The 17,375-nt window shown below is 43.2% G+C and overlaps 1 protein-coding gene and 1 long non-coding RNA gene across 3 annotated transcripts in view; one reads left to right on the forward strand and one right to left on the reverse strand.

The window, feature by feature from the left end:
• The window catches only part of PLXND1 (plexin D1), a 150,500-nt gene that overhangs the window by 119,441 nt on the left and 13,684 nt on the right, over window positions 1-17,375 (forward strand). The window contains exons 26-31 of the mRNA XM_083491025.1: window positions 6,975-7,121; window positions 9,935-10,091; window positions 11,228-11,331; window positions 12,463-12,526; window positions 15,327-15,361; window positions 16,389-16,493. Coding sequence (XP_083347151.1) covers window positions 6,975-7,121; window positions 9,935-10,091; window positions 11,228-11,331; window positions 12,463-12,526; window positions 15,327-15,361; window positions 16,389-16,493 — 612 coding nt within the window. The remainder of the gene's footprint in view (window positions 1-6,974; window positions 7,122-9,934; window positions 10,092-11,227; window positions 11,332-12,462; window positions 12,527-15,326; window positions 15,362-16,388; window positions 16,494-17,375) is intronic.
• Window positions 1-17,375, reverse strand: part of LOC310702235 — a 124,395-nt gene that overhangs the window by 81,394 nt on the left and 25,626 nt on the right. The gene's annotated exons all lie outside the window — the stretch shown is intronic.

Here is a 17,375-nt window from a genome sequence, read left to right on the forward strand (position 1 = left end):
ACCATAGTTGAGACTATTACTCTTATAGAAAATGAAAAACACAGAAGGAAAAGGAAAGCAAGCAAGCATCTCTAAATAGTGGTTGATATGGAATCGTAAGAAATGGTTCAGGTTTTAAAACATAGTTTGGCATGATATCTGAAGTGTACCAGTAAAAATATGATGTGACTTCCAGAAAGTTATTGTATGTTTCATGAGAAGGAGAAGGTGCCTCACTAAAAACCTAGATTTGTCGTAACAAACTTAGGATTTTATTAACTTATAAGTGAGAAACCCCAGAAGGCTTTTGCCTTTTGTCATACAATGAGAGCCAAACAAGCTGTGATGTTTATTGCATGATTGCAATTAACGTGTCTGGTTTTTAAATTTTTAATAGCAGCTGCAGGGGATCAGAATTAGGACCAAGAAGGTGGGTGGACACTTTTCCATATGCTGCAGTCCCAATAACACCCTCCCCAACTGCTATTGGAAGCTGTCAATGTAAGCGTCTCTCCTGGGGTTGAATTACAGCTTCAGGTGGGAGCACTTTCAGTGGGATTCCAACATGGGGATGGGAGAGAGTTAACTGTGCTTCCCTGCATTGCTGTTTACCCAATTCTCATCTCACCTGCTCCCACTGTACAGTCACTATTGATGGTTTAAAACTAGGTATGTTCATTGCAGTCGTATAGGTCAGTGTTTCCCAACTGGTGTTCCGCGGCACACGAGTGTGCCGTGAGACGTTGCCTCGTGTGCCGCGAGATGCCTGGAGGGAGGCGGGCGAGTCGGGCGGCGAGAGGCGGGGCGGCGGCGGCGAGGAGAGGCCGCGCCTCCTGCTGCTGCCTGGCGCTCCTCCTCGCAGCCGGCAGCGCTGCCTGGGCGCCTCCGCGCAACTCTGCCTCACTGGGTTTGGTCTCCCAGCAGAGACGGGTCACACGCGCACCTCCCTCAGCCTGCGCGGAGGGAGAGCCAGAGAGAGGCATCGCTCCTGCGCGGCGGGAGAGGGAGCAGCCGGAGCGATGCCCCAAACGAACGCATGGGACCGGAGGGGAAATCCTCTCCGAGGCGGATTGAGTGCAGCTGAGAGAAGCCTTTCGAGGAGCTGCAGCAACTCCCGGCGACGGCTCCTCAAGCCCCGCCGCCCCCTCCTCCGCCCGCTATCGCCGCCACCACCACAACAGCCGCCGCCGCCTCAGTTGCCGCCGTCCCTCAGTCCCTCGCTCTGCTGCCTCCTCCCACCCCCAAAGCTTGAAGGTTCCCCGGCAAGGGGGAGGGAAAAAACTTTCACTTTCGTGCGTCCCCCCCCGGCGTGATGCTGCGCGCTGACGTCACGGGGCGGGGCTTTAATGGTGGTGTGCCGCGAGATTTTTTTTCAGTAAACAGGTGTGCCGTTGCCCAAAAAAGTTTGGGAAACACTGGTATAGGTACCATCTTTCTAGTTTGGCACTAAGAGAAGCAGTTTGGAGTTCTCTGGAGTTAGCTTCAGAAACCACAGGGGGAAGAATCAACTGAGTCCTCTTTGGAGTCTAACTAAATGCTAATATACGAGCCCATCACAAATGAGATTCCAGCACTTCTTTATCTTCTCTTAATAGGGCAAGATAGGCGATTCTTTTCAAAGATTAAGGTTGCATAATGCAGATTAGTCTTTTAAACACTCAGTTGTACTCATCATCAGGGTAGTTTTTTTACCTTTTCAGTGTATGATGAGAGACAAGGTAGGAATAGTAACTTAGTGGTTGTAAGGATGGAGCCTTAGACGGTGTTGCCAGGGGTTCTTCTGGACAAATGAACACAGAGTGCAAGAATTTGCCGTTTCACCTTGAAAATGTTGTTATTATTTATTAAAAAAATATGCATATACCACTAGATCATAAACAATATCAATGAAGTTTACAACAGTATATATGTGCAATAAAAAACATATCCACACATTTGAAGTTAGAGAGCATCAGCTATTATGGAAAAATGAATTCTTAATTGCCTCCATAAGCCAGGCAGAATGGGATAGTTTTCAGCAGGCATTTAAAGGTTGAAACAGAAAGCACCTGCTGAATCTCTGTTGGCAGAGTATTCCACAGGACTGGGCCAATGACACTGAAAACTCTTATTTCATGCTGATGTCAGAAGAGCCTCTACGTCGTTCAGAGCTTTCAAAATTAATAACTGGAACCTGGCTCAGATAGGCAGCTAGTGCAGACATTCTAGCAATGGTGCCACATGTTGTCAGTGTTGCTAAGTGTCCCCATCAGCAGTCAGGCCACTGCATTCTGCACCAGATGGAGCTTCCAGACCAGGCCCAAGGGCAGCCCTACACAAAGTGGATTGCAGTAATCCAGCTTCAAGGTTACCGATGCATGGACATCCCTGTCCAGGAATAGCCATACCTGGCAAACCAGGCAAAGCTGGTAAAAGTCACCCCTAGCCACAGAGAAACGGGGCAAGGATTCAGCTATGGTTCTGTGGCCCAAAAGCCAGCCAAAGAACTAGAATGTGAAGCCAAGATAGTGGGCTTGAGACACTGGAGTTTGCTGTTATGTTCCCATTGTTAGCCTCCATAAAGCAATGTTTTTAATGTAAGAAATGACTTTGAATTGGGGTAGTTGGAATAGTTTTGCTTGTGCCCTCGGGCATTTTAACTGTCTATAATATGTTCCCAAGAGACATCTCTAACATTGTTTCAGTCTCATTAGAAGAGTAGCTTGTAAATTTAACCCAAGAGTTCATTCTTCCCCTCCCAGTTGTTGTTTAAACCCAGCATATAGAAACAGAGCTTCATACAACCTATATGGAACAGTTCAAAGGATGCCAACTTTGGGTTTCATTAATACAAAGTGATTTTACCGCCCAGGGTTACTTGTAAGAGCCCATAACATTGCAGTTACAAATCACCAAACATTTCATTAAAAAGCAAATATAATAGAGAAGAAAATGTGCTCTGTAAATGAAATATACTCGGAGTCGAGTGTGAATTTCATATTCTTTATTCAGCTCATAGTAGCAATGAATGAAACTTTCCCCAAAACGGCTAGCTATATATACATTACTTACACAATGGGCCCCATGTGATTGGCTAATTCCGGGCTGCTCCTGTAGGCCAATCAGGTTGCGGATTCACTTCATCCAGGAGCCTAATTGGCTGCTCCTGCAGGCCAATGAGGTTGCTGATTCACTTCCACCTGGAGCTGGATTGGGTGGCTCCTGCAGATCAATCAGACTGCTGCATTCTGGATCCTATTCTAGGATTCAGCTCAGTACATAACGGTAAATGTATTCAATACATCCCTTTTCCCCACGAATAAGCACATTTACATCCCTCCCCCCAAAAAGCCTAGTCCGAAGATGGTTTCAACTACTTCCCAAACCAATTTCCCAGCAATAAATTTGAAATAAATTCCAAGTTATCCACTTCATCTGTAGTCCCTCGCTGTCCACTTCCTTTCCAATCTTTGAAATATACCGACTTTCTGTTTCTGCAGATTTTCACAACAACCCACTATTTCTGGGATTCATAAACAGAAAGAACTAGCATGTCAGAGGCTGGGACTTAAATAGTTTATTTCTTGTGTAATAATTCTTGTTGTAAAGTCTACAGCATGAATAGTGTAGCTGCAACTGAAATTCCTGCTTAACTGCTTCTTGCTGTGGCACTCTCAGACGTAGCGGGGGAGAAATGTTCACATGCTCTGCTTAATCATATGCGATACATGTTATGCCAAGGCAGTAAATATCAGCTCTGTCACTGTGGCCTTCTCGCAAAACACTTTTACTGGCTTTGGAAGCAGGTTTATGATTCAGGTGCAATTTGTCTCTGGCTGAGACTCTGACGCATTTTGTGGTGGAGACTCAGCTACATGCCTTACAAGGCGGTGGGGGTAGGGGGGGGATCTGATTTTAATACACAACCACCCTATGTTCCTCTCTAGCATTTCACAGTAAGGTCAGCCTTTTCAACAACTCCCTTACAAGGTACACACTCTTCCTTCTCAGAGACGAAAGCATGGCTACAATCTTTAATGCATTAGCTAGGGAGTTAGCATCCTTGAGCACAGTAGGATTGAGCTCCAAGTAAACATGCATAAAAAGGTAAAGGGACCCCTGACCATTAGGTCCAGTCGTGGCTGACTCTGGGGTTGCAGCACTCATCTCGCTTTATTGGCTGAGGGAGCCGGCGTACAGCTTCCAGGTCATGTGGCCAGCAGGACTAAGCCGCTTCTGGTGAACCAGAGCAGCGCACGGAAATGCCGTTTACCTTCCCGCCGGAGCGGGACCTATTTATCTACTTGCACTTTGACGTGCTTTCGAACTGCTAGGTTGGCAGGAGCAGGGACCGAGCAACAGGAGCTCACCCCGTCGTGGGGATTCGAACCGCCGACCTTCTGATCGGCAAGTCCTAGGATCTGGGGTTTAACCCACAGCGCCACCCACGTCCCAAACATGCATAGGATTGTGCTATAAAAATCAGAAGCAGAGGGCAATCTGGAGCACTCTCAGTATTGTCTGCTTTCATTAAAGCTTGATTGTACGAACATATGTGAATACCAAAAAAAATAAATCTGATTTTATTCTGTAACAATGGCCCTCGTCATTCTTGGGTCCAAGACCCTTGATAACTTTCTTCTCCCTCCCTACTTTGAATAAGTGTCACTATTTCCCCACTTGTAACTCAATGAGCCCTAAACCACAGTCTGTTCTCCAGTTTTTGTGAGACTTGACTCGACAAAGCACCTTAATTAAGCATGTGTATAGCATTAAGCACACCCTAAAGTACATCTCCATTCAGAATCAATGCTTTGATAGCTCTGTGGCTTGGAGCTATAGTTTCTCCTCTTCATGCAACTGCTGTGTGACTCATGCAGAAAAATAGAGGGTGTAAAATTCAAACATTGCAAACTGTTGACCACAACAGGCCCAGTTAGATGTGGGTATCTGGCAGAGTGTTGACAAAACCTTCAAATAAGAAGCTAGTATGATTATTGTTTTAGCATAAGAATGCTGCTTGTTGCAAATTAAATCCTGGCGCTTACACAACAGATGGCATGTACCCATCTTCAGCCGTATAGTAGCATCCCAAGTGTAGCAAAGCCAAAGCTGGCATTAAACTAGCTGCTGTAGTGATGAGAAAGCATTAATAGCGTTAGCATCAATCAAGCAGAGGAATCGGAATGAACAGACGCTGGCCACTTGGATTCCTGAAACATTTTTGCAGTAATTGTACTTCTCTTGCCCTTAGCAATTAAGAAGTTCGGAAGAAGTGTGCGTGTGCATGAATGCATGAGGGGAAGAGTGAAATTGAATTACAGAGATGGTAAATTAATATAAACGTTTTAGTTGGAAGAAAAAATTATGAATATTAAAAAGGCTGACATATAAAGGATTTCTGAATTAAAATACATTGGGGTTAGCTTACAGTTATTTGACAGTGAAACTGAATGGATTCAATCTAGAAAATTGCCTTTGAAATCTCTGAAAAACTGTACTGAGAACGTGAATAAAATTACTGTTATCCAATTTATGTGGTATCAGTATTGAAGTACTGCCAAGTAAAATAAGCATGGCGTTAATGTCTGGATAGGATCCAGATTATACAATTGATAATATTACCTATCCTCCCAATATAGAGATATATAAATGTCATGTTCTGGTTTCAGAAGAGACTAAGCAAGGATCCCATCTATTTGTGGGGCTTTACAATAGGATAATTTCATTTTGACTCTTTAAAATTCCTCCTGTAATTTCATTGTATTATTGCTTCCAACTCTGCTTCCTGCTCTAGTTTCTATGATAATATTGCTTGATTGTATAGAATGATGAGCATCTCTTTTTGGTTGCTTGAAAGCTGCATTTGCTCTCCAGGATCTTAAGGGCTCCTGCAGACGACCCATTTATTCAGCATTCATCCTGATTGCTTGCGCAAAGTTTACATGGTGGTTAGACTTTGCCTTGAGTTTATTGAGCATTCATTCTGATTTGTTTATAGGGTGGCTAGATGACAATGAGCATTTATCCAAATTTGCTTGCGGGTGTTGATACATCTTCCTGTTAATCATTCTTTCACCTCAAAGTTTTCTATGTGCTTCCCCATCACTTTCCTAATTGCAAAAAGTTGGGGGAGGGGGGTTTAAGTGAGATTTGTTGTACTAGGACAACAGAGGACTTTAATCCACTTTAACTGCACAAATGTAATGTTTCAGTTTGCACTTGAATTCCCTCCCACAAAATAATGACTAGCCTGGAGGCCCCCTGCAATAACTTTGCTTGTAATATTGACCTCTGTAAATATAGCAGCAGGGAAATGGCTCTGTAAATCAGGGGTCAGCAAACTACTTTCCGCGGACCGGATCCAGTCCAATTGCCCTCAGGATCCGGCCCACGGACAGTCCATGGATTGGCAATTCTGTTCATTATTTTTTCCCATTAATTTTTTTCCTGGCGCCGCCATCCCCACCCCAATGCCTCCCTCCTCCTGGCTTCTCCTCGCCCTTCTCCCAGCCCTGCGTAGTGGAGGAAGGGGGCTGGTTGAGCACCATTTTGGGCAGCGCCCCTCCGGAGCCAGCCAGCCCTTTTGGGCCACTCATCCCTCCGCCGCCATCACCAGCCTCTGCCACTCGCAAGTGCAGGCACAGGAGCCACAGGTGGGAGAGGCACTGCACTCTGCCAACCGCAGCTTCTGTGCCTGCCCTTGCGAGCGGCAGAGGCTGGCGGAGGAGGAGGAGGGACGAGTGGATGGAAAGGGCTGCTTTGGGGCCACTCGTGTGTGTCCCCGCTGCCGCTGCCAGCAGCACCATAGGTAGGCAGGGGGAAGGGAGAGGCTGGGACTGGGGGAGAGAGGGGGAGCGAGAGAAGCCCTCCGCAATGTGTGCGATCCAGGTCTGGGGGCGGTGAACCAACCCCCTCCCAAAAAAGTTTGCTGACCCCTGCTGTAAATCATTGGGGGGTATGTTGTGAGATTGGTTCTTGGTCACCAAACCATTTCCTGTTATTTCCCCTATTAGGAAACTGTTGGGGAGCCCTTCTTCCTCCTGCTCTGTGCAATCAAGCAACAGATCAACAAAGGCTCCATAGATGCCATCACTGGAAAAGCCAGGTATACTCTCAACGAAGAATGGCTATTGAGAGAGAATATCGAAGCAAAGCCAAGGGTAAGAGATTCCTGCTCTTCAGTGAAAAGGATTTGTTTGTGTCATGGCTATATTTGAAAGTTGAGTCATCCAGATCAATTTTAGGAACTGAAGCTCTTTTAATGGGGTGAGGCAGTGTGCCCTATTTCTAGACGTATTGGACACTTGGGGAATGAGAACTGGAGGAGAGGGGCAGTACTAAAGAAAGAAAGTGTATTTTGAGTCAGTGGATGAGACCAACAAGTATATCCTGTAAATAGACCAAAATCAATGGGTACAGTAAGTCACAAAAACCTTGAGGCTGACAAGTCAAGAGATCCATAGGAAGGCTTGTGCCCTAAGTACACAATTCCTTAGGAATTGTGCATATCAGATAGCTTTGTTTTCAGATTCACTGTCAAAATTGTTTCATTCTCCATGTAAAGTTACCATCCTTGTGCTAGCATATTTTAGACTTGGAAAAGTACATATGGAAGTATATCTTATTTTAAAACATCTGGGTACTAAGATCTTCAAGGCAGAGAATATATTGAGGCCATTGAAAATTCCATCTGATTGGCTGATGTTCAGGATATGCTGGGGGGGGGGAATTAACAAGACATTATCAAAAAGGAGTGTCCCATCTTTTCAGCTTCTGGCAAAGCACTGACTTCACTGCCAGCAAAGGTTGCTGGTTGTAAAGCGGAGTCCACGGTGTGAAGGCTTTTACGCAGGGTGTTACAGAAGTCGTGCTGAAAAGTGATGCTGTAAAATGCCTCTTGTGGGACTAACTCATACAAAGAATGTAGAGTCTCAGGGAATATGTTAACTACAACCCTGACAGTAAATGCAGTAGACAGACCTTTGCAAAGTCCAAACCAAGCTCTGCTTTTGATTACGATAGCATAAATCTGAAGGAGCTCTCCCAGAATCAGTGGGGTTCACTCAAGAGCTGTGCTGGTGTAAAAATGAGAACAGGTTTTTGGTTGGGTGTCCTTTGTTTCCTTGCTGTGGGTTCACATTACCAACTGATTTATAATTTATGATGCAGAGCTAAGGAGGTTAGCAGCAGGGCTTTTGGCATTAACTTTCTCTTTACAGAGATAACTCCATAAGAACAAATTGGGAAAGTGCTGTTGACTCTTTGTTTACAAGTAAGTGAAACTTAAGCGAATGCACAATTCCCAGGTGATAGTAAATAAAAGTCCCTGCAAATATAACATCAGTGTTAACCAGACTGTGGGTAAACCTGGTTATCTTTAAAAAGAAAAAGGGGAAAAAATATTAAACTTTTAAGTTCCTTTGCTTACCATTTACAAAGCAAACTCTGATCCTAGAAATAGGCATAATTCAAACTCTGTAATGGTGCAGTAAGCGACAGTGGCATCCTGTAAGCAAGGGAATGGTTCATATAGACCTTGCTATCCTGTCTGTTGCAAACACATTATAAAAGGTTGCAATCAAATTCAGATGGGGGATAAATTCGTGTCAGCTTCCATTTAAAGGCAAACTTTCCTAATTCTTTCAAAACAAAACACAAGCCGCACTTCTCCAAATTTTGCAATGCAGTTCTTTAGTCAAAGAATATGTTAAAAAATGCTTATACCAGAATAAGTCAGCATAAAAGTGCACATGCATACTAAATGCCAGTACACAATTAGGGGAAACTCCTTTGCAAAAATGCATACAAAAAATGTGTATGTTAAGAAAAATCCACACTAAAATGCTTACGAATTTTCATGAACATTTTTTTTAAATTGCAAATGTGGAGAACTGAATTTAAGATTGGAAAAATGAAACAAACCAAAATTAATAGATCTATCAAACATGGATGGCTCATTCTATGCTGTCAAAATGCTTTTGTGAAAGTACATGAATGCCTTATGAGGAACGGTTAAGGGAGCTGGGCATGTTTAGCCTGGAGAAGAGGAGGTTAAGGGGTGATATGATAGCCATGTTCAAATATATAAAAGGATGTCACATAGAGGAGGGAGAAAGGTTGTTTTCTGCTGCTCCAGAGAAGCGGACACGGAGCAATGGATCCAAACTACAAGAAAGAAGATTCCACCTAAACATTAGGAAGAACTTCCTGACAGTAAGAGCTGTTCGACAGTGGAATTTGCTGCCAAGGAGTGTGGTGGAGTCTCCTTCTTTGGAGGTCTTTAAGCAGAGGCTTGACAACCATATGTCAGGAGTGCTCTGATGGTGTTTACTGCTTGGCAGGGGGTTGGACTCGATGGCCCTTGTGGTCTCTTCCAACTCTATGATTCTATGAATGACAGCTCCTCACCACATGATGAAGAACTCATGATTCCTTCTTCTACAAATCTTGAATTTGGGAGCTTGTATGCTGAGTTGTCTAGTCCTTATAGCCCTATGCTGCACTTTGAAGTCCTGAAAGGCAGGGCTTCAAAGTGCACCATTACCTCATGTCACTGTTCATCATTGTACAGTAGGTTAACCAGCTGCCACTCTACTATACCTATTGGTTCACTGGCACTCAGTCTCCTCCTGTGACAAAGTGAGTGCATGGAAAAAAATTGCAACAGTCACTTTTCCTACTCCCAGCTTAAGATAGTTTCTGCTTTTCAGGGTTTGGGTTCATAGACAGGACAATTCTGGGGAAGCTTAGACTGTACTTTCTCATGGTCTCATAGTTCTTTGAATAATATGGTCAATTTCAATCTATGAGACTGTAAATCAGCACTTTTCGCTAGCTTTAATATTCATCTCTTTTTAGTACAGTGCTTACGGTGTGCCAAGATTTTTTCCCTCCACTTATAGCTCACAGGCTTTTTACGTCTTTTAACTTGTGCAAATCACCTCATACTGTAAGCAACCATCTTTCTCCACAGAATCTTAATGTGTCTTTCCAAGGCTGTGGGATGGATTCACTGAGTGTTCGGGTCATGGATACAGACACTCTCAGCCAGGTTAAAGAGAAGATACTTGAAGCCTTTTGCAAGAATATTCCATATTCCCAGTGGCCTAGAGTAGAAGATGTTGATCTTGGTAAACCATTTTTTCCCCTGTTCAGAAATACCTGTCATTATCTTTAGGATGCAAATGCTCATTATGCGCAAGCATAATGTTCAAACATGGAACACCTGTATTCTGTATATTAAGTGTTGTTGAACTGTGGTGCCTTAGGAACATTGTGAATTGATTTTTAAAAAAAATAATAACCTGCTACTAAGATCAAGTCCCAGGTTGAATACTTGCCTAGTAAACATATTTTGGGAGCCCACCCTGTTCATCAGAAATGAACATTGATACAGAATGAACGTTACTTCCGTGTTTGTTTTGTTTTGTTTATATTGCAATATTCATATACCACTTGATTGTAATAAAACCTCAAAACAGTTGCATATTTTGCATATGAGCAGAACCTGAAAAATTTAAGACCCTTTCTGATTGACCACTTGCTCTCCCCTGGGTCTGTTTTAACATCCCTCAAACACAACATAACAATGCATTTTGAATATGGTGAAGCTCACAGGAATCGTGGCGGTTTCCCTTCCGGGTCACAAAAAAATCAGGATACAATTGTAATTGAATTACCCACTGGGGAGAAAGTGCCACAGTTGAAACCAGAACGAAATGTGTGGGAACAGAAGGTAAAATCTGCTCCCCATGAAAAGGTGTTAGTTTTGTTTACATTATCTTTCTAAAGCTGTGATCCATAATTCCAAATCTGCTGAACCTACTTCCATACAAATGTATTCAAAATGAGATATTAGTTAAGTGAATTTTCTCACCTTTTTTTAAAAAAAAAGCCCAGATTATTGGAGATCAGCTGTGTGCTTCTACTTTACATCCAGGTTCCTTTATTTTCTTTACACACTGTGTGTTGTACTTGAACAGGTTTTTTATTCACAGTGTGAGAGATACATGACATCAGAATGAAATGCAGTGGTCACATTCTTACCTGTTTGGCATATCCTTGTAAGATTTCCCACAATAGGTACATAAAAGGTCTGTGTATTTGAGTTTCATGGCACAAGTGCCCCCAAAGAGCCGCAGAGCTTGACACCAAAACACCTGTGTCCCTTGTCAAACTTGACACAAAAAGGAAACACTCTGTGTTCTTGCCAGCACATGCTGTGTTCAGAGAGGGTTTCCACTTGTCCCATTTTCTTTATATTTAGAATGGTTTGCCACAAGCACTGACAGCTACATCCTCCGGGACCTCGATGACACTTCAGTGATGGAGGATGGCAGGAAGAAACTGAACACGCTAGCACATTATAAGGTAAGAAGTGTGAATGCTCCGTGAACTTCCCTTCCTTTGGGCCTGCCTTTCCTCGGGGAGATGCCACAATTTGCTTTCTAAGCAGAATTAGCAAAAGCAAGCAGGAAGGTTGCCATAACTCCATAAGAGCTTCCGGGGAACAGACATCTGCCCTGGCGAGAAACTCGTTAATATTGCAACACATCGAGACTAATTAAACACTCTTCATGCGAAACAAGTTAGTGCTGGGGGGGAAGCTTTTTTTTCCCAATGGCTGCTATCCATCCTAATTAAAATCATACCATTCCTCTTTGTTGCTGAGAGTGGTGTCAGAGTTCCCATTGGTCGCTTATGGGAGCATGGGTTCCCCCCCCCTTCCTTTCTTCTTTTGAGGAAATAATTTCATTTGAAGTTAAAGTCGAGGAATTTAAGTGTGTATTCAAAGGACTACTACGGATGTGCTTGGGCTTGGGGAAGCAACATAACACCAGCAGCGTGGCATTGTAGAGCTAGGCCCTTGTCGTCTCATTATGACGCACACACGACCCAAATCATATGGATGGCTACATATGTGAACCACTCCTGGGTCTGTGATTGTTCCACCACAGTGTTTGGAGTAATTTCCACCAAGGAACCCACATTCAGAATGTTGTCATAACAAAGAAACCTTGTGCGTCTTCTGCTGCAAGGATCTATAAACTGGTTATTATTCGTCTATCATCTCTTGTTAATGGGTCTTTTGTGAAAAATCCTCACAAGTTTTTTATCGTTCTGATGTAATATTTTCCACAAGCAATTCCTCTGAAGACTCAAAACAGTGCATGCAGTGCAATCTCATACATGTTTAATCGGAAGTCGGTTCCACTGTGTCCTTTGGGACTTGCTCCCTTCATAAGTGTGTTCAGGATTGCGGGCTCCAGGATGCATCTTGATCAGGATTCCTGTTGCGTTTCATTCATTTGTCCCTGCAGTAATCTTCAGATTTCCTATCAGCATGCAGACTTGCAGGCTTCTGTGTGCTCACTCACATCACAATAAATTTGTTGCAGTGTTATCAGGAATGAGGGGAAATCTTGAAATGCATGGTCCATCTGTCCACCTATTTTCTATTGGTCTATCTATTTATTTATTTTGTATTCCCCTCACTCACAGATCCCTGAAGGTGCCTCCCTAGCTATGAGTTTAACTGATAAGAAAGATACTACTTTAAGTAGAGGTAAGCTACTACTTTTTTCCTAATAATTTATGCCTTTTGATGGGAAGGGGTTCCTTCATAAGTTGCAGACCGAAGCCAGGATTAGAGTGCCTTTCATATTGCTACTTAGAGACCAGACTGCATGCAACTCTCAGTCATTTGTCGTCGTCCCGTCCCCCCCCCCCCCAATTGTTGGGATATTTTGTGTTTTCTTTTACAAAATGAACCCATATGCTACCATATTTCACATGTAGTTTGATTCCTCAGTTGTATTTAGTATGTTTTATCAAACTAGAGCTACCATCTTTTGAAAATAATAATTCCAACAGATATAAAAACATAATAAAACACCAAACATTTAAAACTTCCCTCTACAGGGCTGCCTTCAGATGTCTTCTAAAAGTTGTATTGTTATTTATCTCCTTGACATCTGAAGGAAGGGTGCTCCACATGCGAAGGCTTTTGCTATAAGGTTTACCAAGCAAAGCATTCTTGATACTAATTGTTCACTAGAAACATGTTTTGTTTTTTAACATTATAATAGTGACAGGTGTGGGCCACCCACTCCAATTTTCACGGGGACTGCAGTACACTAGGATGATAAGTCTAGCCCCTCCCTCCCCAGCCACAATCCTGGCAAAAATTACCCACACTGCCGTTAGCCATAGGATAAAAGCTCCAGTTGGTGCCAACACTCTAATCGCTAGGCCAACCTAGTCCTCTTAGATTTTTGAGTGTTTGTTCATTTACTATCATTGCTCCAGCAAAACAGAAAGTTGAAGGCAGGGCTATGAGGTTTTGTACCTCATAACTCACAGGCGTGGGGAAAACCCAATAGAAACATCACTCCGGTGCAGACTCCCTTTGCATATCTGCTGTAATAATGTAATGATAGTATCTCATATGATCTCCCTTCCCAACATCTATTCACATTGTTCCAGGTGTGTTTTCTCCAGGGAGGGTAGAAGCAAAAGGAAGCAGTGCTTTTCCTACTTTGACTCTGAGAGTAAAAGGAATTCGCTGCAGTAAAAACGGTTGGAAATGGACCATACAATTTTACTAATGTTGCCATTGCCAGATTTTTAAAGCTGAAAGTTCACCAAACCTTCTGGACCCTTCCTCCCAGAAACAATTTTGGATTCCTGAACCCTATGTTCCATTTTAGAAGTCCATCCTAGTGCTGTTGCATCTGTGTCAGAATTCAACAGCATTTCCTCCCAATCCTCCCTTTGAAAGCTCATGCCACAGTAAGCCCATTAGTCTTTAAGGAGTAACAGGGCTCTTTGGGTATTTTCACATGGGAGGCTTACAGTGGTCCTTGCTTCATTTGGATTTGTATTACAAATCCTGCACTGGTTACTCACATTACAAATTTACTCCACTTTCTGTTCTGCATTAAAGATATAAGAAAAGAAATTGGGGGGGGGCACATATTAAGCCTCACTTGTGAAGTTGTTCTTTGTTTTTTTCAGTTCAAGGTGAAAGCAATTTAATGATACTATGAAAAATTTCTACAGCTTGAAAGTAATCAACACATCATGATATTACTTTGTTATAACTGGGACTTAGCAAGATTCACATCCCTATCTCAATCACAGTGATTAAGCTACAGTAATTTATGTTGCTGAATAATACCATTCATCTGAAAGCCTTCAACGTCCACCACAGAACTGAGTAGGATTGATGGCTAGACAAAGAGACAGAAAAGCAGAGCGGAGACACTTAGTGCCCTGTTCCCTGCAGTGCATGACATTCTCTGAATGGCAGCCAGCAACCGGAGAGAGAAAAATGGGTGTCCAAACAGCAGCAAGCAGTATTTTGGCAAAGCTGGCGGGGGTGGGGACGCACCGAGGCCTGGAGCTGTACATAAATACTTTGGCCATCATCAGACTGGATGTTATGAGGTCATCCTCTTCACTGTTGCTAAATAGGCTTGTTTGTTGACCTTTGTCCTTGAATGGCTGTCATCTTCTACTGCAACGCATCAGCTGCCAATCTCCGCCCACTCCAGACACCGGGCAGAATGGCTTTTAGCTGGGTAAGTGGCCGACCAGTAGGCAGATCAAATTTTCAGCAGTCACAATGGCCACTTGCAGAGCGAAGCTGACAAATAAAACGATGATGAAAAGAATGGAAGGTCACCGAGGAAGAGGAAAACACTACTTATTCTGCGCTATTTTGCTTTTCACTGGAAAATGAGGTCTTATAAAAGAGGGAAAGAGTCTGGAGAGGAGAGGGAAGTAGTACCTACAGTGCAACCCCACACATACCTACTCAAAACTTCAGCCCTATTGAGTTCTGTGGGACTTAATTCACAGATAACACTTAAAGATTGCAGCCTTCTGTTACAGCAGCCTCCTCTTGGAGCAAATACAGTGGTGCCAATTCACTGTAGAGATTTCAGTTTGTCCAGGTCTAATTCTCTACCACTCTATTCAAGGAACTGGCATGTGTTCCGTGATGAGGGAACAAAGGCCAAATAATGCCAGGCATGGATGTAGCCTAGCAATTGGAGAGCAGGACTGGAAGCCAGTATTTTCTGTATTTCCTTCTCGGTTCAGCCACTGTGTCAAGTTCTCCAGTTATAAAACATGGATTTTACTACCAGATACTCATGTAAATGTCATCTGGGTCAGTTAATGTTTTGTTGGGGTATGTTACTTAAGTTCTGAGCACAGTTAAGTATATCATGTGTTATTACCTCTGATTATCCTCAGCAGCAGAAACATTCCTTCTAAGGGGGGGGGGGACTTGCTGTGGAAAGTAGCAAGCTAAGCCATTTTCTTTCATTTTCTCCAAAAAATATTTCTTTTTTTTTCAGTGAAAGATCTGGACACTGAAAAATACTTTCATTTAGTAAGTATCCTATTCCAAAATCAGTGTGGGATAATGACTCGCCCACTGTGGGTGGGCCAAAGATTTCATAGTGGGTCGTTTCCCTCTCTTTCCTCCGTAAGGAAATGTCTGTTTGGGAATTGGACCCACACACACAAGGAAAGTGTGTGTGTGTGTGTGTGTGTGTGCGCGCGCGCACGCAAATGACATGGTACGGGTAAATCACTGTTCACACACAAATCGCAACAGCTTTATGCAAACGTGTGGAAATAATTACTTAACCGGAATGGTTTGATAGGTGGGTGGGTGGGTGGGTGGGTGGCTGGTCTGGTCCAATGAAATTTGCCAAGTGTGTTTGTTATGAAACAAACCTCCACCTTTCCTTCCCCCACCTCACATCAGTTTAGCAATGTACAATGAAAGGGCAGCAATGCTACACATAGTTTATTGTCAAAGACAAATCTAGGAATGTTTTCCATATGTGCAGCATATGCCGACTGATGCATTTGTCAGCTGGCCAGCTTGTTGGCCCAGGATCAGACCCACCAAGGGGGGTGCGTTTGAGACCCTTGTGGTTCCTGCATTGTTTGTGTAATAAGATAATAATTGAACACACGTTATGTTTGGCAGAGAGAAGGGGAGAACTCAATTTTTCATCTTAATCTCAGTCATAATCTTGCATATATTTCTAATGTATTTTACCTTTATGATGACTGCCAATTACCAGAAGGGAAAGGGAACATTGTGTCTGGTGATGTTTTAGACAGCTGAATTCATTGCAAACTGAATCTATGGCAAAATCATTCATTCATTAAGGTGGAGGGTGGTGGAAAGGAATCAAGCAGCACAGCTGGCAAACAGTACAATTGGTGTTTATACACACACACACACACACACACACAGTTCCAGTACTCATAATATGAATTGTCTGGTTTATAGCATGGGCTAACAGTCTTTTCTTCTTCTAACACAAATGCTTTATTAGCAGCATTTATTTCAAAACATTCATTTTAACCATGTATAAACCTGTCTTTTTGCAATTGTTCAGGTCCTTCCCACAGATGACCTGAATGAGAGTAAGAAATCTCATCGACAGAGTCACAGAAAAAAAGTCCTCCCTGAAATCTACCTGACTAGATTGCTGTCCACAAAGGTAGGATACATTATGGCTGTGCTGAGTGTGAAGAATGGTGACTGTCACTGGTGTGAATCAGCACAAATTAAACTCTTGAAGAAGCAGTGGCGTAGCGTGGGTTGTCAGCACCCGGGGCAAGGCAAGTAATTTGCGCCCCCTAACCCGTGGATTTGCGCCCCCTAACCCCCAGATGTTGTGCCCGGTGCGGCCGGCCCCCCCTGCACCCCCCACGCTACGCCACTGTGAAGAAGCATCCCGTCTCTGGCTTTTGATGACCAATACCCAGAGTAGCCAAATGCATTCATCAAAAATGGACAGAATGCTTATAGTGGGATCCTGGTTACTCCCTGGTTACTTATTATTCAAAAAATAAACAAATGGGAGGTTACTCCCAGCTAATATGCATAGGACTGCAGCCTTCGACAATGGAGCCTACTTCTGAATAAACAAAGTTTAGGATTGTAGAGCTAGTTTACCAACTCAGATCAGCAGGCCTTAAAGATCCTTTACTTAGAATGCTTTATTAATGGGGAAAGGATTTTGGTTCTTTCCTTGCAGGGCCCTCAAAGTGGAACCACACAGAATATGCCAGGGCTGCTTAGTTACTGGGACTGCATCTGTATTTTGTACCTCATAATATTATGTTTTATTGTAATGCTTTGAGGGCCTGGGCAAAAAGGGAATTCCCAACAGCCAGTTGGTTTAGGTGAATGCACTTCAGGAGTGTGCCAGGGTATGGCTTGAATTGGAGAAAATGGTGCTTAACCCTTCCATGCTGCTTTCCCTCTATAATTCACACTCACTCAGCCACCTTTCCATCATGGGTTTCAAGATACTAATTTGTGAAGTTTGTTCTTTTAAATAAACAAACAAAACAAAACCCCAAAAGAGTGGCTTATA

This window comes from Podarcis liolepis (assembly GCF_965112155.1).
Source record: "Podarcis liolepis genome assembly, chromosome: 2".
Lineage (NCBI taxonomy): Eukaryota > Metazoa > Chordata > Lepidosauria > Squamata > Lacertidae > Podarcis > Podarcis liolepis.